The sequence below is a fragment of the Carassius carassius genome, chromosome 38 (genome assembly GCF_963082965.1).
Source record: "Carassius carassius chromosome 38, fCarCar2.1, whole genome shotgun sequence".
Lineage (NCBI taxonomy): Eukaryota > Metazoa > Chordata > Actinopteri > Cypriniformes > Cyprinidae > Carassius > Carassius carassius.
In genome coordinates this window covers 5,138,688-5,166,532 of record NC_081792.1, presented here as the reverse complement: position 1 = coordinate 5,166,532, position 27,845 = coordinate 5,138,688, and the positions used below count along the sequence as shown (strand labels likewise).

Here is a 27,845-nt window from a genome sequence, read left to right as displayed (position 1 = left end):
CACTGTTCTCACGTTCCTGCTGTTCATAATGTATATATAATCCTTCATTGCTCTGTTCATAATGTACATACAATCTCTACATTGCATTCATATTTATATTCTGTATATACTCTGATCAATATTGTATATAGCAACTCCACTGTACATTCTGTATATCATAGCTTTACTTACTCTGCATTTAAAATCCTGTTTTCCTGTTACATTAGACCCATTCCAATTTGCCTATCGCCACAATCGGTCAACAGAGGATGCCATCTCAATGGCACTTCACTCTGCCCTCACCCACCTGGACAGTCAAAACACACATGTGAGATTGCTGTTCATAGATTTCTGTTCTGCATTTAATACAGTAATCCCCTCCAAGCTGGTCTCCATGGTCAGCCATCTTGGAATCAGCACACCCATCTGCACCTGGATTCTAGATTTTCTGACTAACAGACCTCAGTCTGTTAAGTTAGATAACCTCCCCTCCTCCATCATCATCCTGAACACTGGAGTGCCACAGGGCTATGTACTGAGCCCTCTCCTGTACTCCCTATTCACCCATGACTGTGTTCCTGTTTATGGCTCCAACACCATAATCAAATTTGCAGATGACACCACGGTGGTAGGTCTGATCAAGGATGACGATGAGTCAGCCTACAGGGATGAGTTGCAGCACCTGGCTGTGTGGTGCGCATCTGACCGCAAAGCACTCCAGCGGGTGGTGAAAACTGCTCAACGGATCACCGGCACCCAGTTAACATCCATCGAGAACATTTATCACAAGCGCTGTCTGGGCAGGGCAAGAAACATCATCAAGGATGCCTCTCACCCTAACCATGGACTTTTCACCCTCCTTCCATCCGGCAGGTGTTACAGGAGCCTACGCTCTCAAACTAGTAGGCTCAGGAAGAGCTTCTTCCCCGAGGCTGTTTCACTTCTGAACTCCACACCACCAACCTAACCTGCACCTGCTCTCTTACTGCACTGGTCACAGTACTTTAAATATATGTATTTGCACTATTCATATTTTACACAGACTGCACATGGTTAAAGCTATTACACTATAAACTGTCTAAAGTTGTTACTGTACAAGCACAGTAAACTATTTCTATAAAAATATCATTGCACTACTGTTATTTTGAATAGAATACATTGTTTAACAATATTTTTGCACACTCATCCAACTGTATTTATTACCACTGTTCTCACGTTCCTGCTGTTCATAATGTATATATAATCCTTCATTGCTCTGTTCATAATGTACATACAATCTCTACATTGCATTCATATTTATATTCTGTATATACTCTGATCAATATTGTATATAGCAACTCCACTGTACATTCTGTATATCATAGCTTTACTTACTCTGCACTTTTATGTATATAAAACACTATATTCTTGCACTTCTGGTTAGATGCTAACTGCATTTCATTAGCTCTGTACTTGTACTATGCATAATGATAATAAAGTTGAATCTTATCTAATCTAATCTAATCTAACATTGTTCGGGAGGCAGACACACTCTTGCAGTTAAAATCTAGATTAAAGACCCATCTCTTTAACCTGGCTTACACATAACATACTAATATGCTTTTAATATCCAATTCCGTTAAAGGATTTTTAGGCTGCATTAATTAGGTAAACCGGAACCGGAAACACTTCCCATAACACCCTATGTACTTGCTACATCATTAGAAGAATGGCATCTACGCTAATATTTGTCTGTTTCTCTCTTGTTCCGAGGTCACCGTGGCCACCAGATCCAGTCTGTGTCCAGATCAGAGGGTCACTGCAGTCACCCGGATCCAGTACGTATCCAGACCAGATGCTGGATCAGCACCTAGAAAGGACCTCTACATCCCTGAAAGACAGCGGAGACCAGGACAACTAGAGCCCCAGATACAGATCCCCTGTAAAGACCTTGTCTCAGAGGACCACCAGGACAAGACCACAGGAAACAGATGATTCTTCTGCACAATCTGACTTTGCTGCAGCCTGGAATTGAACTACTGGTTTCGTCTGGTCAGAGGAGAACTGGCCCCCCAACTGAGCCTGGTTTCTCCCAAGGTTTTTTTCTCCATTCTGTCACAGATGGAGTTTCGGATCCTTGCCGCTGTCGCCTCTGGCTTGCTTGGTTGGGGTCACTTCATCTACAGCGATATCGTTGACTTGATTGCAAATAAATGCACAGACACTATTTAAACTGAACAGAGATGACATAACTGAATCCAATGATGAACTGCCTTTAACTATCATGTTGCATTATTGACACTGTTTTCCTAATGAATGTTGTTCAGTTGCTTAGACGCAATCTATTTTGTTTAAAGCGCTATATAAATAAAGGTGACTTGACTTGACATTGTCTTCTCTTCCGGGTCTGTTGTGAGCACGTTCACTGCAGTTTAGTGATATCCGTTTTTCGAACGAATCACTCGATGTAACCGGATCTTCTTGAACCAGTTCACCAAATCGAACTGAATCGTTTGAAATGGTTCGCGTCTCCAATACGCATTAATCCACAAATGACTTAAGCTGTTAACTTTTTTAATGTGGCTGACACTCCCTCTGAGTTCAAACAAACCAATATCCCAGAGTAATTCATTTACTCAAACAGTACACTGACTGAACTGCTGTGAAGAGAGAACTGAAGATGAACACCGAGCCAGATAACAAACAAAAGATTGACTCATTCTCTAAACTGCAGTGGTTTGAACTCACTCACAACAGACCCGGAAGAGAAGACAATGCTGAATAGAAATGCCGAATAGAATGGCGAATAGAAAGTCGTAGTTTTTGCTATTTTTGGACCAAAATGCATTTTCGATGCTTTAAAAAATTCTAACCGACCCTCTGATGTCACATGGACTACTTTGAAGATGTTTTTCTTACCTTTCTGGACATGGACAGTATACCGTACACACACTTTCAATGGAGGGACAGAAAGCTCTCGGCCTAAATATGAAATATCTTAAACTCTGTTCCGAAGATAAACGGAGGTCTTACGGGTTTGGAACGACATGAGGGACATGACATGAGTCATTAATGACATAATTTTCATTTTTGGGAGAACTAACCCTTTAAGATAAGGTTAAATGTGTCTAAACATTTGACTAGTAGTACATCTAAAAAAGTTGTGCATGTGCTGTGTTCACTGCAGGATTATGAAGTATAGCACTGTGTTTGTGTTCCTAGAAATGGAGGACTGTTAGGGCTGGACGATTATGGCCTAAAAACAAAACCTCGATTAATTGAACATTTTACCTCGATTACGATTAATGAACGATTATTTTGTTTCTGTTTTGTTTTTTTGCCCTCATAGTTCACTGACAAGGTTTGTACTGTAAATATGATTGACTATCAGCAGTTATTTTATCTATGTTCGTAACATTTCTTACTAAGGTTGGGTATCATTTGAATTTTATCGATTCTGATTCTGCTCATCGATTCCGATTCTTATCGATGCCTAGTTTCAATAAAAATTCCAATATAAAAAAAGTCAAATATTTAGATGTCAAACATTTTTACAAAGCATTCTGTTGCAGCTGAATAACATGAGCAAAAATCAGCAGCCTACAAAACATTGCAAGAGGAATTTTGCCTGTGATTAAAAAAATACCATAGCAAAAACAACTAGATTAATATAAATTTCAAATATTAAAGTGTTAAAGACAAGTAAACAGTCAGTAATAAGATAGGAACAAACAAATCAATTAGCAATATCATAAATAAATACAACTAAACAAAATTTCAGGTACAGAAACTGTAATTAAAAGTTTAAAAATACTGCATAGTTTTCTTTTTATAAATAAAATAAAGATTAATCAATCAAGTTAAGTTATTAAATATATTCAGTTAAGATCAGTGAATGATTTTCTTTTGTTCTTTGATTAACATTAATGACAGGCAGCGCGTTTATTAGGCTGTTGTCTCTTAAAGCGAAAATACTGCACGTGTGTTTTCTTTCTCATCTGTTTATGTTCACGTAAGACAAAAACGGCTGCGTTTATGATGATATACTGATGTAGTTTTCTGTATCGTAGTTTCGACTCGGAACAACCTTTTCTACAGTTAAAATACACAAAACATGGACACAAACCGGGAACCCGCAGCGCGACTGCTGCTCTCTGTGCACGCGCTTGTGCTTCATGTGCGCAGCACTCAAACATGTTATAATAAGTTTTGAGATTCTAAGCTACTTTAGTGATAAATCACAGGATAGCGCTGACAACTAGTTTCCGTGTTCCTCTGTGCAGGCGATCTTCACAGCTCCTGTTTATATGAGTGTTCGTGCCACAATGCAGCTGCGCGAACATGGTAGCTCGATATAATAATACACATCCGATCATCTAATCGCTTGAATGTCCAAATTCAAGCGATTACATCACTATGTGTTGAACCACTGACTGGACGGGGCAGAGTCATGTGGCTACACGTACGCGCTAGTATGCTTTTAACGGGGAAGTGTTAACAGGATTACAAAAACCAAAATAACCGACATGGGAAAATTACGTCGGTTAGAGGTTATGAATTTCGGTTTTGATTACTTTTCGATTAATCGTCCAGCCCTAAGGACTGTCACCTGAATTTGTCCATAGCATAAATATAGCTACGCTGATGTTTGTGGAAAATCAGCATTAGAAGTGTATTTATTTTTACTTTCTCAGAAATGTTTAAGACCGTCGTCACACTTTTTCAGTTATTTTCCAACAGAAGCAAGGCTTCAGCAGCACCTCTTTCTCCTGCAACTGAGCAAACGCTGTCCCACATCTGAACTGAATGGAAGAATGTGCCTGTTTAAACATTAATGATAGGGTCTAAACAAGATCAGTCTTGACTTGCAGAAGCAAAACCAGTCCTCAGCCACTGCGAATCTGTAAAATTATGGTATACTGAGGCACAATTAACTTATTAGTGATAAGAATTTACGGCTTGTAATCAAAGCACACACAATCAGGTTTAACATGCAAAGCGTAGCTTACACTACATACAACTTCACCAATTCACTATGAAAAAGGGGTAATGATAATAATAATATTAATAATAACTGTTCCTTTTAGTGTTGTGTGTGTATATATATATGGAATTAGCTGAAAGACTGTGTTAAGTTGCTTGACGTAACATTTTAAAATAAAGGTCTTGGCTTCGTCAAAGGGGCCGCCTCAGAAGAAGCCTTTCCTACAGTCCTTGTTGGATTATTCTTTTTCGTTGTGCACTCTGTATTGCACCAGCACCCATGACAGTTACACAGGGCATATTGGTGAAGTGACTTGTGATTACATTTTTATTCAACAGCTGAGAGGTGATAAAAACCTCCTCTATCCTAGAAATTTCACATCCATTTAAAATCAGACCTAAAATCAAAAAGCAGGAGAGTTCTTTACTCTGTAATTAGTCCTTTGCTTTGTATATTTTAATTGAATTGGTGTTTTGAAACATCTAAGTGTAAAGATCCTTGATGCAATTCTTTTAATGATTTATTTACTTTGTATTAAACTTCCAAACATAAATAGACATTTCAGTTTTGGATTAACTTCAAAAGCTTTCAAAAATGGTTCACAACTATGGGCCAATCTCAGTAAACCTATGAACCACTCTAGTATGGTTTTTACCAAATGTCAGTCATAAGCCCTATTCGGATGGGACAAGGGAAGTTTTACAAGGGAACGATAGAGAAATTTGTGTTTCACAGACGTACTTCACATTTTTAATCCCGTGCGAATCTGCTAAGTCTGTGTTTCTCTTACGCAACCTCTGTAATAATTCCAGAGCAAATTACCTACTGTTTTTATATGATTGTTGATATTGCATTATCCAAACGCTTTTCCTTATGTATTTTTAGCCTACCGGAGCTACCATTTGCTGCACCTTTCACTATGGATTGTATCTGACAAAAAAAATGTAATATTAAAATTAAAAGAGCCAAATAGCAAAAAAAAAAAAAAAGACTGGCCATTTTAACATCAGCATCAGGTTAGATACTTGTTTCTATTTCTCTACTCATGTGGATTTATTTTAAGCAGCCACTTTTATAAACTCATGTTATTTAAGTTTATTTAAATAATGTTTTTATAATAAATTACAATTACATTAATAGAAATTTCATTAGACATATGTGGCGTATGTGATGCACGCAACTACCGTATTTTCCAGACTATAAGTCACACTTTTTTTCATAACATAGAGCGCCCTCTTGCGGCTGTAGACGGTAATGTTTTCTCTTGGTTCTTGGTTCTAAATAAATGCGACTTACAGTCCAGTGCAACTTATATATGTTTTTTTCCTCGCCATGACGTATTTTTGGACTGATGTGACTTATACTTAGGTGCGACTTATAGTCCAAAAAATGCGGTACATAATTTCTAGAAAACACCCCTCTGCAATAAACACGGAGATGTTAGTCCCATCTGAATATGTACATGAAAATCGCAGACGTCGGGTTATAAGAACTGAAACTCAAACGTAGTTTAGAAAACTAGTTCCATTCGAATAGGGCTATAATGTGGACATTGTAATGACAACTTCATAGGAAAAAAGAAAGAATAGTATTTACATGTCTTTTATTGGCCTCATTAGCCAATCCCTCAATAAAACACACAAAACAATTCCTACAAATTAATAAAATAGCACATATTATACACACATTTCATTATAATGGCATGTGATTTGTAGATTGCATTTCATAGAGTAGCCTTTCAAGAACAAAAATTCAATTGGTTTGTAAAAGGCGTCTTTGTTTACTTGAGCTTTGACAAGCAGCTGTCGCAAGTGTCTGGTGTTTTCAGTGCTTCAAACGAGTGGATAAATCAAAGCAATTGAGACTTGGTAGGGACTTTGATTGACAGGCGATCTGACCAATCATAATGTTGAATCTGCCATTTTGTCCAACAAACAAACCAGACAGGAACTTGAACTTGAAAAATAATGTGTATTGAAATCTTTCCGCAGTTGAAATAAGATACCTTCTGATGTTCATTCATGCTTATTTTGGGCTATAACTAGGGCTGTGACGGTCGCCGTGGTACTGCCACCAGCGGTAGTGCACGTGACGTCACGCACTCTATAACAAGCATAATACGAAGTTTTGTATACAAGTGTAATAACAGTAATAGTCGCAAATGATTTTATTTATACTATAAGTCTATGGTAATTCACAAATTACCTCTAACAGTTCACGCATTCAGTAAATTAATTTTCTTTTGGGCAATCGACCTTGTTGGGAAACCAAAATATACATCGCTGATCTAGAGCAATCTCCTTTGATGTCACCCATCCACGTTTGTACAATTTCCTTAATCACAAACGCCTGGCTGGCAAGGTTTGGTAAGGCTTTCTCCAAACTGGCCAAAAATAAACGAGACAGCGACAAATGAACGATGTTAACAAGAAATGTGGAAACGATTCCTATTTCAAAAAGAGCACGGGGAGTTAATGTGCCCACTTTCAGTGAACAGAGTCTACATCGGGTGCGACACTGCCGCGTCGCAATAGGTTGAGTCTGTCAATGTCTACACAGCAAATATGAGCTCTGTGTCAATACTTCATGGATAGGACGGGGCAATTTACTGTCCTTAATTTGTCATGTCGTGTCATGCCGCATCACTGATTATAAAGAGTTTTATGGTATTTTCTCGCACCGGCGCATTGTGCGTGCAATTGAAGACTCGCCATAAGCACGCACTGCAAGCACAGGAGCGTACATGCGCTCACTTGCCTCGCGCTTGGTGTTGAAGTGGAGTGCATGTCTGAAACGTCTCCTGTTCATAGTCGTTCTGCAACTGAATAAAAGCACTTTTTTTCAAGAGAAAAGCTGTCAGAAGCAGCAGTTGTGAGTGGGGTGGCTAATCCTAGCCCCGCCCCTGTGTTCATTGCTTTAAAATATTTTTAAGCGTTAAACTGAAAAAATTAATCGCGTGCGCTAATTTTTACACCACTAATATTATATACAGGTCCTTCTCAAAAAATTTGCATATTGTGATAAAGTTCATTATTTTCCATAATGTAATGGTAAAAATTAAACTTTCATATATTTTAGATTCATTGCACACCAACTGAAATATTTCAGGTCTTTTATTGTTTTAATACTGATGATTTTGGCATACAGCTCATGAAAATCCAAAATTCCTATCTCAAAAAATTAGCATATCATGAAAAGGTTCTCTAAACGAGTTATTAACCTAATCATCTTAATCAACTAATTAACTCTAAACACCTGCAAAAGATTCCTGAGGCTTTTAAAAACTCCCAGCCTGGTTCATTACTCAAAACCGCAATCATGGGTAAGACTGCCGACCTGACTGCTCATCATTGACATTCTCAAGTGAGAGGGTAAGACGCAGAAAGAAATTTCTGAACGAATAGGCTGTTCCCAGAGTGCTGTATCAAGGCACCTTAGTGGGAAGTCTGTGGGAAGGAAAAAGTGTGGCAAAAAACGCTGCACAACGAGAAGAGGTGACCGGACCCTGAGGAAGATTGTGGAGAAGGACCGATTCCAGACCTTGGGGGACCGGAAGCAGTGGACTGAGTCTGGAGTAGAAACATCCAGAGCCACCGTGCACAGGCGTGTGCAAGAAATGGGCTACAGAGAAGCAGCACTGGACTGTTGCTGAGTGGTCCAAAATACTTTTTTCGGATGAAAGCAAATTTTGCATGTCATTCGGAAATCAAGGTGCCAGACTCTGGAGGAAGACTGGGGAGAAGGAAATGACCAAATGCCTGAAGTCCAGTGTCAAGTACCCACAGTCAGTGATGGTCTGGGGTGCCATGTCAGTTGCTGGTGTTGGTCCACTGTGTTTTATCAAGGGCAGGGTCAATGCAGCTAGCTATCAGGAGATTTTGGAGCACTTCATGCTTCCATCTGCTGAAAAGCTTTATGGAGATGAAGATTTCGTTTTTCAGCACGACCTGGCACCTGCTCACAGTGCCAAAACCACTGGTAAATGGTTTACTGACCATGGTATTACTGTGCTGAATTGGCCTGCCAACTCTCCTGACCTGAACCCCATAGAGAATCTGTGGGATATTGTGAAGAGAAAGTTGAGAGACGCAAGACCCAACACTCTGGATGAGCTTAAGGCCGCTATCGAAGCATCTTGGGCCTCCATAACACCTCAGCAGTGCCACAGGCTGATTGCCTCCATGCCACGCCGCATTGAAGCAGTCATTTCTGCTAAAGGATTCCCGACCAAGTATTAAGTGCATAACTGAACATAATTATTTGAAGGTTGACTTTTTTTGTATTAAAAACACTTTTCTTTTATTGGTCGGAAGAAATATGCTAATTTTTTGAGACAGGCATTTTGGGTTTTCATGAGCTGTATGCCAAAATCATCAGTATTAAAACAATAAAAGACTTGAAATATTTCAGTTGGTGTGCAATGAATCTAAAATATATGAAAGTTTAATTTTTATCATTACATTATGGAAAATAATGAACTTTATCACAATATGCTAATTTTTTTAGAAGGACCTGTATATATATATATATATATATATATATATATATATATATATATATATATATATAATTTATATTAATTATATATAGGACTATATATTTATATCAACACCGCACCACCCGTGGTTGTTGGTCCATTACATCAGTGGTGGTAAAAATCTGCCACCGTCACAGCCCAAGCTATAACTAGTAGAGAGTAAGAGATAACAGGTTCACATTCCAATTGAACTGAGATGCTACAGCGATCTATCACAACATAGACTTCTGAAAAGCATTTATGAAGCCCAAAGGGTGGAGCTGGTTGCTGAAGCCACACCTCCCCATGTAAGTGGCCACACCCTTAATTATGCAGAAATGTAAAGCTTAATATAATTTAAATGGATGAGTTAAAAAAAAAAACATTCATCCCCTTCACAGCAAAATTTGCTATACAGTATTTTTTTTTCAGCTGTGAAGTTGGGCACTTTAACATGGGGGGGGCGGGGGGTCTATGGGATTGACTCCCTTTTGGAGCCAGTCTCTAGTGATGAATTTCAGTAACTTCCGTGGTGGTTTCAAGAGAGACCGGAAGGTTGCCGCTTGGTCACGACACATTTAAAGAGCCACAAAACCGTATTTATTGCTTGAATTTTTTAAGAAATTACAAAATTTTAAAGCTGAGACTTTGTTTCATAACAAAAGTATCCTGCTCTTTCTTGTCTGTCAGCACGTTGTCAGTTTCCTCTTTGCTCTGCAATGTATTTTTCACTGTGTGAGAACATGATGTGTGGTGTGAAAGCACCATGGCTTGTTGCACGTAGCAACAGTAACTAAGCGGGACGGGTCTGTCCAGGAAGATTATCCCTGTCATTCAGCATCCACATAGAGGCAAACCATAGTAATCTAGCCTGATGTATCTTTCACAGAGACTTACGGTTGGCAGAGTTTGACCAGGTCTTGGTCAGTGGTCCCAGGATGGAGTCCACGAATGTAAAGATTGGTTTTGCTCAGCTGTTCCCCACCTCCCGCACTACTGGTACTGCTACTGTTGGTGTTGGGACTGAGCAGCGCCATCTGGTGGCTGGAGGACACATAGGCTTGCTGTTGAAAAAAAAAAAAAAAAAAAAAAAAAATATATATATATATATACACACATATATACATATTTTGTACTCAGATAAATATAAGTACAGTTAAATCAGTATTATTACTATTAAAGAAAACTATACAAATTAAATATATATATATATATATATATATATATATATATATGTGTGTGTGTGTGTGTGTGTGTGTGTAAAAAATACTAAAGTAAAAAAGTTTGCAATAAAATATGCGCTATTAATGGTAGTAGCAATATTAAAAAAAAATTAAATTGAAAAACTGAAAGCCAAAACTATGAAATTAAATAAAAAATACATTATCCTAAAAGAGTAAAACTCTTTTTATATGCAGTCGTGACCAAAAGTTTTGAGAATTACATAAATATTGGAAATTGGAAAAGTTGCTGCTTAACTTTTTATAATAGCAATTTGCATATACTCCAGAATGTTATGAAGAGTGATCAGATGAATTGCATAGTCCTTCTTTGCCATGAAAATTAACTTAATCCCAAAAAAAACCTTTCCACTGCATTTCATTGCTGTCATTAAAGGACCTGCTGAGATCATTTCAGTAATCGTCTTGTTAACTCAGGTGAGAATGTTGACGAGCACAAGGCTGGAGATCATTATGTCAGGCGGATTGGGTTAGAATGGCAGACTTGACATGTTAAAAGTCAAAGTCAAAGTCAAGTCACCTTTATTTATATAGCGCTTTAAACAAAATACATTGCGTCAAAGCAACTGAACAACATTCATTAGGAAAACAGTGTCAATAATGCAAAAATGATAGTTAAAGGCAGTTCATCATTGGATTCAGTTATGTCATCTCTGTTCAGTTAAATAGTGTCTGTGCATTTATTTGCAATCAAGTCAACGATATCGCTGTAGATGAAGTGACCCCAACTAAGCAAGGCAGAGGCGACAGCGGCAAGGAACCGTAAATCCATCGGTGACAGAATGGAGAAAAAAACCTTGGGAGAAACCAGGCTCAGTTGGGGGCCAGTTCTCCTCTGACCAGACGAAACCAGTAGTTCAATTCCAGGCTGCAGCAAAGTCAGATTGTGCAGAAGAATCATCTGTTTCCTGTGGTCTTGTCCTGGTGGTCCTCTAAGACAAGGTCTTTACAGGGGATCTGTATCTGGGGCTCTAGTTGTCCTGGTCTCCGCTGTCTTTCAGGGATGTAGAGGTCCTTTCTAGGTGCTGATTCACCATCTGGTCTGGATACGTACTGGATCCGGGTGACTGCAGTGATCCTCTGATCTGGACACAGACTGGATCTGGTGGCCACGGTGACCTCGGAACAAGAGAGAAACAGACAAATATTAGCGTAGATGCCAAAAAGGAGGGTGATGCTTTAAATCATTGTTCTTCCATTGTTAACCATGGTGACCTGCAAAGAAACGAGTGCAGCCATCATTGGGTTGCATAAAAATGGCTTCACAGGCAAGGATACTGTGGCTACTAAGATTGCACCTAAATCAACAATTTATAGGATCATCTAGAACTTCAAGGAAAGAGGTTCAATTCTTGTAAAGAAGGCTTCAGGGCATCCAAGAAAGTCCAGCAAGCGCCAGGATCGTCTCCTAAAGAGGATTCAGCTGCGGGATCGGAGTGCCACCAGTGCAGAGCTTGCTCAGGAATGGCAGCAGGCAGGTGTGAGCGCATCTGCACGCACAGTGAGGCCAAGACTTTTGGAAGATGGCCTGGTGTCAAGAAGGGCAGCAAAGAAGCCACTTCTCTCCAAAAAAACCATCAGGGACAGATTGATCTTCTGCAGAAAGTATAGTGAATGGACTGCTGAGAACTGGGACTGAGCTCACTCACAATTCTGCCATTCTCAACACAGCCATGAATAAAGAATGGTACCAAAACACCCTCCAACAGCAACTTCTTCCAACAATACAACAACAGTTTGGTGAAGAACAATGCATTTTCCAGCACGATGGAGCACCGTGCCATAAGGCAAAACTGATAACTAAGTGGCTCGGGGCCACAAACAAAAACCCACTAATTCTGACAAACTCCAAGAAGTGATTATGAAAGAATGGGTTGCTATCAGTCAGGATTTGGCCCAGAAGTTGATTGAGAGCATGCCCAGTCAAATTGCAGTGGTCCTGAAAAAGAAGGGCCAACACTGCAAATACTGACTCTTTGCATAAATGTCATGTAATTGTCGATAAAAGCCTTTGAAACCAATGAAGTGCTTGTAATTATATTTCAGTACATCACAGAAACAACTGAAACAAAGATCTAAAAGCAGTTTAGCAGCAAACTTTTTGAAAACGAATATTTATGTAATTCTCAAAATTTTTGGCCACGACTGTACACTTTCTTGTCAAATAAGACAGACCCCCTTACCCCCACCCCAACCACAAAAAACAATTCACCAACATACAGAATCCCTTTCCCCTCTCCTCCATGAGTTTGTTAACTTAACCGTTTGTCTCTTCCATCCAATAATAACAACATTAAGCAACATTCATGCCTGCCAACAGAAAACCAGAACTGAATGTGAAGGAAAGCAAAATATGCAGGTTTCAGGCATTAATCACATTAAGACAGTGAAATCTGGGGACTCAGTTAATAAAGTTGTCAAAGAGAGATTCAGCCTACAAAACACTGAGCCAAGACATGGAGAGGATGTTGAGTGACATGACTGACTGTGTGAGTAATGGTTTTTAACCAGAGCATCTGATTGAAGAAGAATGGAAACTCTGCCTGGAGTGAGGAGCTTGAGGGTCTGTTGTCTCTCACTCCAATAATGCTCCATCACAAGTGGAATAATAATAATTAAAAAAGTATTTCAAAGAACATGATGAAGTGTTCCTTTCACATAAGGGAATGAGGGAAAAAATGAAAAGAGGGGGAATATGTCATTCTCTCCTCTCAGATGTGTAGTCTATTTAACTCCTGCTCAAAACCTGAGCACTAGAAGTGAAACTGCTGCTGTCATTCTACTCCTCTCACACACAGCCTCCAGTCCGCTCTCACTCACAGGGCATCTGATATGGCACATGTCTGCACGCTATAGGGGTGTGTGTTACGAGTTACGACCGATTTAGTTTCATAGTCGTTTAAATGGAAATTTTGTTGACTAGTCTAAAAGTAAGAAACCCTCAGAAGACAGTCAAAAATACTGTGTTTATGAGATCTATTTGAAATAGGCTACATCAGCTGTGACTCAAATACTTCCAGATACATTATCTTCTGAAGTGTTCTAAAAACGGCAACAAAAGCAGCAGACGGGCTGAATGAAATTGCAAATACACTCTCTAACATCAGATTGCACTTTTAGACACGTAGAAATATAGCTGTTATAATGGTTACCCTGTAAACAAAGCAGCACAGTTGGGATTATATGAAGATAACATGAAAAATGTCAACAAATCTTTTCTAAAGAAAGTCACTTGCAGGAGTTAAAGTTTGGCAATGTCAAAATTCAACATATGATATTACAGTATACACATTTTCAGGTTCCATTTCAGGTTCCATTTAAATTAACTATTATTATATTTTTTTACTATTTTAGCTTCATTGAATGTAGTGTTGCTGGAAGGTAGTAAGTAATGCTGAGTAATGCTAGTCCATCAATCACATGTGCTTCAAAGTTGATGTTTTTTTTACACTATCAATAACGTTTTGCTTTTCAAGCAGGAATAAGTTGGTTGACAAATAGTCCCTTGAGGGCTGAGACACTTGTTCATTTCCCTAAATTAATGAAATATAAACTGTTAACTGTTATACTTATAAACATGTATACACACTTCATAAAGCCCCTATTTGACAAATAATAATGCAGTCAGGAGATGGTGTGATGCAATGAGTGGTTTCCACATTTTTAAACATTTAAAATACATGAAAATAAATATTTTCTATCATTGTGTTTATCACTCTTGAAATGACCTGTACATTAAATAATCCATCCCTCATACTTACATAAAAACAGCAGTCTATTTATTTAGTGGTCCAAGTTGAAGTCAGTATGTATATTAATGACAATATGTGATGGCAGGTGATGGCGCTGCAGGTAGATGTACAGTCAGACAAAACGATGTGCACAGTTATAAACTGAGGGCGCGTACATGTGTTCGGCAGTTAAAGACAGCGTGGCGAGTCTGTGGAGTGTGCGTCATTGGAATCAATGTGCTCAGTAATTAAAGAAGCAGGGTGGTGTTTCTGTTATCTGGTTTGTGACATCCTTTAAGGGAAACGCCGAATAATCAGAACACAGGTGCAAGGCTGTTTACAGCGTTTGGTCACGTGTCGCACCAGACCGTTTTCGGAACCAAAACTTAGAAATTGCCCACGGTTCCAGTTCTTTAATATATATATATATATATAACATTAATTTGATTAAATTCGATGTTGTCGACTGGTATTTTCTATGTCAACTAGCAGCAGCAGTTCCTACTGCACACCACTACACACACACACACACACACACACAAAAGAGTCCTATGGTGCTTTGGTTTCAATATACTGATGCAAAAAATAAATAAATAATTACAAATAATAATAAAAATAAAATAAACCCACCTTCAAATAAATAAATAAGTAAATACATACATACATACATATTCCAAAACCTATTTAACTTCTGAAGACACATAATAGCTTTGGGTGAGAGTAAATGTAATACCTCATTTACAACTATCGTATTTTCCGGACTATAAGTCACTTTTTTTCATAGTTTGGATGGTCCTGCGACTTATAGTCAGGTGTGACTTATTTATCAAAATTAATTTGACATGAACCGAGAGAAATGAACCAAGAGAAAACATTACCGTCTCCAGCCGCCAGAGGGCGCTCTATACTGCTCATTGAAGTGAAGTGAAGTGAAGTGAAGTGAAGTGAAGTGACATTCAGCCAGGTATGGTGACCCATACTCAGAATTTGTGCTCTGCATTTAACCCATCCAAAGTGCACACACACAGAGCAGTGAACACACACACACACTGTGAGCACACACCCGGAGCAGTGGGCAGCCATTTATGCTGCAGCACCCGGGGAGCAGTTGGGGGTTCGATGCCTTGCTCAAGGGCACCTAAGTCGTGGTATTGAAGGTGGAGAGAGAACTGTACATGCACTCCCCCCACCCACAATTCCTGCCAGCCCAGGACTCGAACTCACAACCTTTCGATTGGGAGTCGGACTCTCTTACCATTAGGCCACGACTTCCCCTATTGCTCCTGTAGTCTACACTGAAAGCATAGAGCGCCCTCTCGCGGCTGTAAACGGTAATGTTTTATATTGGTTCTTGGTTCTAAATAAATGTGACTTATAGTCCAGTGCGACTTATATATGTTTTTTTCTTCGTCATGACGTATTTTTGGACTGATACGACTTATACTCAGGTGCGACTTATAGTCCAAAAAATACGGTAGTACTAAGATGCAATTAGTGGTCACAAGTGGTCAGCACTAAATATGCCGAAACAAGGTCCCAAACAGATTGTGATCATGATCAGCTCACTAAACCACATACAGAGGAAGTCAAAAACCAGAATGAATATTCAATGAAACACTATCTAGGACCCTACAGTTTCAAACAGTTTTCAAATTACTAAATCCATTCATAAAAATGGAATTTATAAAGCTGTTTTCAGGACAGGGTTTGCCTTCTCACTATATGAGGACATGAACTTCATCTCCAGAGCTGCTCTGAGAGTCAATTCACCAGCAATTCATCATTTCATTTGAGAAAACTATCGTCAGATATACACAGAAACACAAAGATCTTCACTAAAACAATATCTGTTCATGTTTACATTTTAACAGTTAAAATAATAATAATAATAAAAACTTGTGCAGCACTTTGTTTTCCAATAAATGAAATGAATTGTTACATTTTAATCTGATTTACATTTTATGCAGTTACACATCACTCTGGAAAATGATGTCTTCTCAAATATATGCTCTCTCCTGCCAGCTCAGGTCACTGAACGAGTGACGGCTTGACACACTGAAAACACTAGCACCTAACCACACCACACTCGCAAAACCAATGCACACACACACACACACAAACACCAGGGGTGTGCGATATTACGATTTTTGATCATGGACGATAAAAATGTCTCCACGATCTGCTTTAGAAGGAATATCGTAGTGTCGTGCTACAGTGCACATTCTATCAGCTGCAGTTCTGGAGCCTCTGTCATATACTGAACACCACCACATCATTCACAGCAGTGTTAACTCAGTGCTAGAGTTACTCTCTCATTATCTGCATGTGCGTTTAAATGTTTCATTCGCGCGCTGCTCTGACCTGTGCTTTTTCTGAGCGCTGCAAAGCTGTAAGTAGTACGCCTACAGTAGCCCATATTGTTTATGTAAAGAAAAGAGCTGCTTTTATCCTCATTTTACACATGATAAAAGCGTGCACTTAATTTGATTTAAAAATACTTGCGAATACGGCAGCCATAAAACATACAGTACATACAGCAGCCCAGTCTAATAATAATTTGTCTATATTAAAAAAGTATTGCTCTTAACAGACCTGTGTGTTCTGTATCACTAGAGCAGTATCTGTTCTCGGAGCACATAAGCCCTGTTCGCATGAAGCGCAGCTTCCTGCTCGCGCTGTTCTTTAGGCTAGTTTATTAAAAGTGGATTAATTCTGAACGTGTTGCGTGTCCATAATGCACCAAAATGCAACACTGAACTAGGGCTGTAGCTATCAAATATTTTAGTAATCGAGTATTCTACCAAAAATTCCATCGATTAATCGAGTAATTGGATAAAATGTTTTTGCTTAATTAAAGTGCAATATTAATTATGCAAGATAAAATAAGACTCCTGGGTCTTGTGACTGTCACGGAGGGACCGCACGTTCAACATGGACGTAAATACCCACACATATGTGATACAAGAGTTTATTGTAATTATTGATCAGAGAGTGAATGAAATACCTGTAAACTATTGCTGTGTCTGAAATCGCTCACTCATTCACTCATTCACTAATCCCTATATAGTGTATGGCAGTTGAGTTCACTATATCAGGAAGGAGTGAACAAATAAATAAGTGAACGGATTCGGACAGTGATGTATAGCCTACACTGCGCGTCTTGGAGCTGTTGCAAAAACATTGCCATATGTACTTTTATATTACATGTACCTAATTTTAGAAAATAATACTAATAGCAATAATACTCAAAATGACTTTATATTGCAGTTATACGTACCTCCGCGTCAGCTTTGTGGTTTCATCGATGGTATATAATTGTTTTGTTTTTTTGTAATGCTTTTATGTTCATAATCATTAAATGCTATTAAAATAATGTACTGAGAACAAAAATAAACACACATAAACACGTTCATAATTATGTATTTATTATTTTTAGTATCTTGACACTACCATCTACCATGTATTAATTGAGCGTGGGGGTTTCAGGGGCAACGTGGCCGAGTTGTTGCTGTTATTTCCTGTTTAATGTGAACGAATTAATAACATCAAAGTCGATGTATTAAGTAGAACATCATGCCAATATGTTTCTTTCAGACTCTGTATATTTAAGGGAACATGTGTAAAGTGTTTTCTGTGAGTTTGTCCCTCCACATGTGGTAATGGTGCTGGCCACCCGTATAAATGTGAATGTCATTGTAACGGAAGGTAGTCTGTGTTTGTTTCTGCAGTGGAGAGTGTGGCCTGAGGGTTGCAGGTATTTCATTCACTCTCTGATCAATAATTACAATAAACTCTTGTATCACCAAACAGTCTCGGCGTGTTTGTGCGTATTAACGTCCATGTTGAACGTGCGGTCCCTCCGTGACCGTCACAGGCCTCTTAAAATGCACAACTAAGTTTCCTTTTTTAGAATTTTTTTTTTTTAAATGCATCGAATGCAATGCATACATCATAAATAAACTTTTATTTATTACCCATTGTTTCTCTGTCTGTACTTGTACTGTGAACAATGACAAGAAAGTTGACAGATAAATTAAGTGCATTTAAGTGCCATTCAGTTGGGGTTTTCTGAGATGCATATTAAACACATAAAACATTAATTTAATTTATCTTTTAATTATTGAAAATTAACTTTTTGGTAAACAAAGGGGATTTACTATTAAAAATAAAACATGGAAGAAATGTTGTGTGATTAAACCTTTAAAAAAAATAATAATGTTTGATTTTTTTTTTTTTTTAGTGGTAGGCTATGTACATTCTGCTGAACAATAGTCTTTAACCGGACTTTTATTTTGACGGGTTGGCGTACCTTTACAGTTCTGTGTAAGTGATGTGACGCTAGTTTTACTCAAATCAAACGGTCAAATGCTCATGAAGTGACTGTCAGAGCAGTTCTGGAGATGTTGTTCATGTGTTCACGTCCTTATTTAGTGAGACAGCAGACACTGAAATCACCGGAGCGTCAAGCGCGCTTCCGTGTGTTTAATGAATGAAGAAGCGCTTCTGCTCCATTCATTAACACAGACACGCAGAACATGCAGGATTCATATTTAAATAGTCTGTTCCGGCTTAATATTTACAGATATTAGTCCACATCGCGATTTGATGTAAGTGCAATGACCTATTTTTGATTACTTCATTCAAAATTTGGCAAATTCCGTGCAATTCCGCGTTAAACTGTAAATTCTGTTTTTATGACTGGAAATCACAGGGACCTAGTTGTGGTATGCTAGCTGTATCTTACAATGGACACACGCCACGACGTTCTCTTTACGTTTTCCTGCGCCCTCACATCAAAACACTGCTGACTCCTTGCAGTATGTGATTTCGGACGCAGCGCTTGTGTCTCCTTCTGCTTTGTGGGTGACGTAAACGCTCTGTGTCACATTAAAAAATCATTGCGAAAGAACCTGACGTGAGATTTAAAGTAAATTAAAAGAGGCTTCGAGGCAGAGGAGTTTGCCTTAATCAATTTTTGTAATCGAGTTACTCAAGGAATTGTTTCAGCCCTACACTGAACTCCCTTGTGTCCCCAGCAACACACCCGCTGCACGTGAAGTTGATTGGATGAATCTCTACATAATATAAATGCAAACAGACACACAGAGATTCCTGCCTTTATTAGAGAGAAGAGTATGTTCAGCCTCTCAAGCTTCGAAGCTCAAAAAATGGTATTCAGACCAGCACTAGTTTTTACCGTGTTGTGCATTATAACCAACCACACACACAATTCCGTTGATAAATTTATAATTTATTATTCCGTTTATAAATGCAATGGCCAATCAGAAGCTTCATCGCTGAAACACTAGAGTTTTACTGTTCAGTGCACATGCTCGCTGACTGAATTCTGCTCTCTCAACAAAGTGCAGATGTACATGAGCTGTAAGTATGAGAGATTTATTCATCATACAGTGTAGATAGTTTCACTTATCATAACAGGAGTGTTTTTAAGTGCATATACTCACAGAAGCCAGCGATGACGTTCTTTGATAGTGTAAATCTTTGCTCCTTTTCTATAGTTGCTGTTTGAATAACTGAGAAAATGTAAGCATAACTTACAATGTTTTTTATTAAATTGTTATAATGTTAAGTACAAACTAGATGAGTAAATAACATGATAATATTGTGCATCTACGATCTCACAGGTTGACGAAAGGATGAAGTTAAATGCTCTTGTTTAAAACATCTCTATTCGATATAAAAAGGCATAGTTACTGAGAGACCTATTACTACCTTTGTTAAATAAAAGATAAAAAAAAAAAATAAAGATCAGTAAATCTAGATTAAAGTAAATCTGGATTTTCTGGAAAATAAGACAGTGTAGATTGACGCAACAAAGAAATGTTGCAGGTTATATATATATATATATATTATCACTCCAAGAAACTCTCTAGCTGCCTTATTTGCTCTTGACGGGGTTCAGAGAAGGATAAAGTGTCCAATTAGAGCTGGCAGCAGACATCTGACTGTACACACCACTGATGGGGTTACAGATCACGGCCTGCTAGTTTAAGCATCCACTAGCACAAATCAAAGCCATCATTCGTGTTAATTGTGGGCCCTTCTGCTTCTGTAAGCCCATCTTGCTTACGCTTTAAACATTTCTAAAGAACAGCCTTTTGGAGTGGACTGATCTCTGTCTGTTGATTCATTCAAAGAAAAATACTCAGAATCTTCAAAACTGAGGAATACTTAAAGCAGTTTCACAGTGGTTTGAATCCATTATTTAACCAACTCACACCAAAGCGTCTCCAGCATCCACAATGACTCACGGAGATCAAAGGTGCCAAAAAACAGAGAACAATGAAAAAAACTACAAAAATTAGACACGGGAATGGCTTCAAAGTGCTTTTAGCTTTGCCTTGCCAAAAGTTAGTGCACAAAGATCAGAGAAAACCATAGTCATGTGAATTACAGGGTTTCCACAGATTTCATCAGGTGAAACGTATGACATTTGAAGGGTCTCGTAAACAAATGTAACTCTCTCAGAAATGAGTCATCATTAGGGATGTAACGATTCACTCAACTCACGATTCGATTCGATTCACGATACTGATTTCACAAATCCATTTTAGACAAATTAAGACAGATTCATGTTCTTTTATTATTGCTCAGACAAAATGGTGCCCATTTCTTTGTGAAACAGACATATGTCAAATAACAAAACTAAATTTAAAATTTAAAATAATAAATAAGACAAAAAAACCCTCTGTAGGCAACCACTGTAGTTGAATAGCAATCCAAACAAAGATGCTGAATACATGCAGCATGAGCACTTTTTTAAAGGGGTCATATGATGTTGCTAAAAAGAACAGTATTTTTTGTATTTGGTGTAATGAAATGTGTTTATGTGGTTTAAGGTTAAAAAGAAAAACATTTTCCACATATTGTACATTGTTTCTCCTCTATGCCCGCCTTCTGAAATGCGTCGATTTTCACAAGGCTCATCGGTCTGAAGAGCGAGGTGTGCTGTGATTGGCCAGCTATTCAGTGATCAGAAATATGAGATCGATCCTAATGAAATTTCAATCAGATTGAATCTCATCTATAATCAAATCAACAGAGAAAAAATAAGTAAAAAAAAACCTTCTCAATCAGATAAAAAAAAAACCAGCACATGCTCGCAATACTGTAATTACTAGAGCCCTTTAATAATAAGATATCTCTGTATATGTTAATTTACTGCTAGCTGGTCAGTGGGGGATATTAGAGTTGAGCAGAGCTAGCATAGAAGCAGAGCTTTAGTATCTGAAATCTGATCAGAGTCGGATTGGAAATACTTGGATGAAAACAATTTTAAGTGCTGTTGCAAGGTGAGGAACAGGACTAAAGATTGTGTGTGCGTGTGTGACATTACACAAAAGCATTTTCCAAAACACCCAATAAGATAATATAATGGGAGATGTTACTGCATTACTGGTGTCAATACTTCAGTAACGCACACACACACACATTTACATTACATTTACATTTATTCATTTAGCAGACGCTTTTATCCAAAGCGACTTACAGATGAGGACAGTGGAAGCAATCAAAAACAACAAAAAGAGCAATGATATATAAGTGCTATAAAAAGTCTCAGTTAGGTTAACACAGTACACATAACATGGGATTTTAAATAATATAATAAATAAAAAGAAAACAGATAGAATAAAAAAAGAATAGAGCAAGCTAATGTTAGAGATCTTTTACACACACACACACACACACACACATACAATTGCATAATAAATGAAAAGAAAATAGAATACAAAAAGATTAGAAAGGTAGTTAGATTTTTTTTTTAAGAATAGAATTAGAATAGTGAGTGTTAAAGTTAGAGGGTCAAATAAAGATAGAAGAGATGGGTTTAAGCCGATTCTTGAAGATGGCTAAGGACTCAGCTGTCCAGATTGAGTTGGGGAGGTCATTCCACCAGGAGGGAACATTTAATTTAAAAGTCCGTAAAAGAGACTTTGTGCTTCTTTGGGATGGCACAATCAAGTGACGTTCACTTGCAGAACGCAAGCTTCTAGAGGCACATAAGTCTGAAGTAACAAATTTAGGTAAATGGGTGCAGAGCCAGTGGTAGTTTTGTAGGCAAACATCAATGCCTTGAATTTTATGCGAGCAGCTACTGGAAGCCAGTGCAAATTGATAAACAGAGGTGTGACGTGTATTCTTTTTGGCTCATTAAAAATTAATCTTGCTGCTGCGTTCTGGATTAATTGTAAAGGTTTGATAGAACTGGCTGGAAGACCTGCTAAGAGGCCACTTCAGTAGTCCAGTCTGGACAGAACAAGAGCTTGAACAAGGAGATGTGCAGCATGTTCCCAAAGAAAGGGCTTGATGTTCTTCTTGATGTTGAATAAAGCAAATCTGCAGGATCCGACAGTTTTAGCAGTGTGGTCTAAGGAAGTCAGCTGATCATCAAACATAACTCCAAGTCTTCTAGCTGTTTTTGAAGGAGTTATGGTTGATGTGCCTAACTTGATGGTGAAATTGTGATGAAACGATGGGTTTGCTGGAATCACAAGCAGTTCTGTCTTGGCAAGGTTGAGTTGAAGGTGATGGTCCATCATCCAGGAAGAAATGTCTGTTAGACAAGCTGAGATGCGAATAGCTACGGTCGGATCATCAGGATGGAATGAGAGGTAGAGTTGAGTGTCATCAGCATAGCAGTGGTATGAAAAGCCATGTTTCTGAATGACAGAACCTAATGATGTCATGTAGACAGAGAGGAGAAGTGGTCCAAGAACTGAGCCCTGAGGCACCCCAGTAGTTAGATGTTGTGACTTGGACACCTCACCTCTCCAAGATACTTTAAAGGACCTATCTGATAGGTAAGAATCAAACCATTGGAGTGGTTCCTGAGATGCCTTTTGCCAGTAGGGTTGATAGGAGGATCTGGTGGTTAACCGTGTCAAAAGCAGCGGACAGATCAAGCAGGATATGAACTGAAGATTTGGATTCTGCTGTTGCCAGTCTTAGAGATTCAACAACTGAGAGCAAGGCAGTCTCAGTTGAATGTCCACTTCTGAAGCCAGATTGGTTGCTGTCAAGGAGGTTGTTGTGTGTGAGAAATGTAGAGACTTGGTTGAAAACAGCTCGTTCAAGTGTTTTTGCAATGAAAGGAAGAAGGGAAACTGGTCTGTAGTTCTCTAAAAGAGATGGGTTGAGGGTGGGTTTCTTAAGTAGTTGAGTTATACATGCCTGTCTAAATGATGAGGGAAAAACACCAGATAACCAAGGGGCAGAAGGGGTGTTACGGGCTGGCCTGGAAGATAAGGGGCAAACAGTGTCTAAACAAGATGTAAGAGTGGAGCAGAAAGTATCAGTAGCACTGTTAGCATCCAAAGATGCAAACAGTTTAGGGAAAGGAAGTGAAGATGAAACCATTTCAGATAGCCAGGAGGGTGAAAGTGTGCGTAGGTTACGTCGAAAGATGACATGTGGAGGGGTAAGTGATGTGTCAGGGACCATGTTGAGATTAAGAGTGAGGAGGAAGTGATCCGACATGTGCAGTGGAGTAACCAGAACACGATCAGTAGAGCAGTGTCGTGTATAAATAAGGTCCAGTTTGTTGCCTGATTTGTGAGTAGCAGTAGTTGACACTCGGTTGAGATTTCTCATTTTCCCAATGATGATTGGGAAAATGAGAAATTATTGGAGAGGGCTGCAGGTGTAGCAGTGTCCTCTGGTTTGATCCAGGTCTCTGTTAGGGCCATGATATTAAGCTTTGAATGACTAATAATAGAAGAAATGAAATCGGCTTTGTTTACAGCAGACTGGCAATTCCAGAGACCAATAGAAAAAGAAAGTAGTGTATTAGCAGATATAGGCAAAGTGTGCAGGTTGTTAAGATTGCGCTGTCTATATTGTGTGATGTGTGGTTTGCGAGGTTGGTTTGTGGTTTACACACAAACACAGTCAGTGTGCTAACACTACTAAAAAAGCATAACAGTCGCCTTGACAACCTGTTCCCTGTAAGGTTTGTGCATTAAGAAATATAAGTGTCTTTAAAAATGAATGTCTTTAATTTTTAAATAACTGCAATACGCAGCCCACGCTCTGGGAAGTGCTGCTTTCCTGTTACAGTACTGCACATAACCTGCTCTTCACAGCCACTGGATCCTTTTACAAAGAGCACGCGTGTGCCACTGTCCTCTGAAACTTGATGTTTGTGAAGCTCTGATGTTCTCCTAAAGTAAACTTACTCTGATTGCTACGGTTAACGACACACCATAACAATTAGCACTGTTTTCAAAACCAAAGTTGAGGTTAGCGATTTACTTCACCAGATAAGTTAACTAAACCTGCATCTGCAAGATTCATCAGTGCACAAGATCACTGAAATGCAATAATCATTGCCTCTGAATCTGTTGTAATTAATGCCATGTGAAAAAGGACAAATATGTCATTGAATTAATAAATAATATAGGACTTAATAAATAATAGACAACAGAAGACAAAACATTTACAAAAAAATTTTAGGAGCAGATTTCTTAAGTGCTTTGTTCTTTTTTTCTTACATTAGTCTAAAGTCAAGAATATTTTGTATTCCCCACAACATTGTCTTTTTTCTTACAACTGAATTCCTGAAAAGATCCTGAAAAGATTATCCGGGGAAGTCGTGGCCTAGTGGTTAGAGAGTTTGACTCCTAACCCTAGGGTTGTGGGTTTGAATCTTGGGCCGGCAATAACACGACTTAGGTGCCCTTATAACCCCCATCTGCTCCGCAGCATAAATGGCTGCCCACTGCTCCGGGTGTGTGTTCACTGCTCTGTGTGTGTGCACTTTGGATGGGTTAAATGCAGAGCACGAATTCTGAGTATGGGTCACAATACTTGGCTGTATGTCACATCACTCTCTCACTCTTAAAAGTTCACCCAAAAATGAAATTTCTGTCATCATTCATTTGAAGAATGTGTGTAACCACAAAGTTGATGGTTTCCACTGACTTCCACAGTATAGATCTCTTTCATGCTTTTGGAGTTATTTACATTGTTAAAGAGTTGGATTCTCATGCTAAACATGGCCAAAAGTAAAAAAAAAAAATAAAAAAAAAAGTTAGACTGATGACGGAGTATATCTGTGGCAAACACACTCCTTCCAGGTCTGTATAAGTTTAGGAACCAAGGACCAAGGCCCTGTATGATGTCATGAAGGGAGGATTTCCTTGTATGGGCACTTCTCCCAGAAGAGCTTGCACACTAGAGGCTGACATTTTTTCGGGATTTCCGCGGGTCACGGGAATCCCGCGTGATTGGGAACAAATCTGACCTATGCATTTTCTGAGCGCCGCATTGACCCGACCAGAGTATGTGAGTGGAGCAGAGTATCTGAGTGGAGCGAGGAGCAGATTTTTTAAAAGTCGGAGTGTCGTGGTTCTCACTCACTCCAAGCGCGCTTCATCATGAGTACAATTGGATTTCTCCGATAAGAAGGTTATAATGACGGCAATAACCAAGCAAGAAGCTAAAGGCTAGTTCTCAAGGAGTTTGTCTGTTTCTTTTACTGAATATTTTCGGGTTAAAGCATGATTTAAACAGATTCAGCACATTCGCTTTCCCAGTAATGCATTTCAAAAAGTAATTTTACAGTGCTACGTCATCTGTCTCTGATTTTAAATAAGCAGAAATCTGTAAGAAATGCATTGATCTGTCGATAAAATAACTGACGAAAGTGTACTTTTATTTTCATCAAACAAAATTTGCACAGCAGAAAGCAACAATTATAGCTTTTAATGCTGACAATGTTATTAGTTTGGCATGTGGTAGGAAAAAAGTTTGCACACAATAGCCACTTTGAAACTCTCCTGTTATTTTATTTAATTAATTAATTAATTAATTTTTTAAATATAGGCTACGTTATGAACATAACATAGAAATATACTGAAATACTTTATCCCCGAGTGAAGGCGGAGCGGTGTTTTTGGTATCAGTGTGCGCGGATCAGAGTGATTATTAAATGCTCAGAGCAGAGGGAATTTGTTGTTAAAATACTCCGTCATTTTTGGTCATACAGATAAAAGTAATCAATCTTTCGTCTTTTGTGATCTGTATCCTACTGTATTTATTTATTTTTACTATAACTGACAGATTCCAGCAAAAAAATATACAACCCTGGAGTGGGCGGGAACGGGATTCATTCTTCCGGGATTTTCTCCCCGTTTTCTTCGTGGGATTGGGACGGGACGGGATGTTTTTTTGCAGGAGTGGGACGGGACAGATTTGAAAATCTACTCCCATGTCACCCTCTAGTGCACACATCAACTAGAGCAAGAGCAGCACATCAACGTACTTCATTCGGATTACAGAAGTCGTCAGTAGTGCTGCACAGGACTTGCTTGAGAAGACTGTTTCCAAAGAAGGGTGTTTTTGGATGTGAGGGAAAGATAACCTTGTTCAGTTTCCCAAAGAACCCACTGTTACATGAACAGTGGATGCAAGTTCGATGCTGGATTTGCACATCATTTGATACTGAAAGATAGAGTGGTCCCAGTGATAAAAGATCTCAGTCATGAGTCGAACCACAGTCCCACGACAAGTCTCCAGGAGCTCGGCTGCTTTCAGAGAGAAGCATAAAGCTGTATCTTTCTTTTATAAATCTGATAAAACTAAAGATTCTTCAGAGATATGAAGGATGCAATCTTACTATATAGGTACTCAAGATTAACATGAGATTGGCTGAAACTACGTGTTATGTCCCCTTTAAATAACACTGAAGCATTTTCTTCTTAAGAAACAAATAAGATGATCTTTGTGAAAAAAAAATACAAATAAAATCAGAACATTCTTATAAACTTTAAGGAATTTATTAAATTGCATCATAAGAATAATTTTTGTGAATCCAACCCATGTTCTTTTCATTTAATCTTTATTTTCTTCATTTGTTGAACTGAACTGTTTCCATAACTCCACAGTAGGTGTGAGAAGATGAAACACTATTCCAATCCGATGGCTCAGTAAGGAAATCCTACAGTCTGTCACAGTCTAGCCGTACACATTGAGGGCTGAATTAGAAACTTGTGCTTCACATGACACGTTTTGTTGGATCCTCTAGTCTTAATTAAGACTCCGGGTATCCACAAGGCCATTGTTCTTTAAACATCTCCCAAATTTTCACCTCCTTTTCTTCTCCTGCCTGTTTATTCTCTACATGTGTGTGTGTGTGTGTGTGTGTGTGTGTATGTGTTCCCTTCGGGCCTCTAAACTCAGTTACATTCCAAGGATTTTTGGGATGTTCCTAAAAGAAGCACGTCTTTACTGGCATGTCTTTAAGCCGGTCAAAAAAACACATGCTCCCCACCTCATCAACAAACCGTAATAACAGCAAATACAACACTAAACCTAAACCTATGGCATGATGATGATGATTTAACTTAAAATAAATACATACATACATAAAAACAACAGATGACAAATTATTTTAT

General features: G+C 38.5%; 1 protein-coding gene across 1 annotated transcript in view; it reads right to left on the bottom strand.

The window, feature by feature from the left end:
* Positions 1–27,845, bottom strand: part of LOC132118925 (RNA-binding motif, single-stranded-interacting protein 2-like) — a 71,655-nt gene that overhangs the window by 24,099 nt on the left and 19,711 nt on the right. The window contains exon 2 of the mRNA XM_059528683.1: positions 10,356–10,522. Coding sequence (XP_059384666.1) covers positions 10,356–10,522 — 167 coding nt within the window. The remainder of the gene's footprint in view (positions 1–10,355; positions 10,523–27,845) is intronic.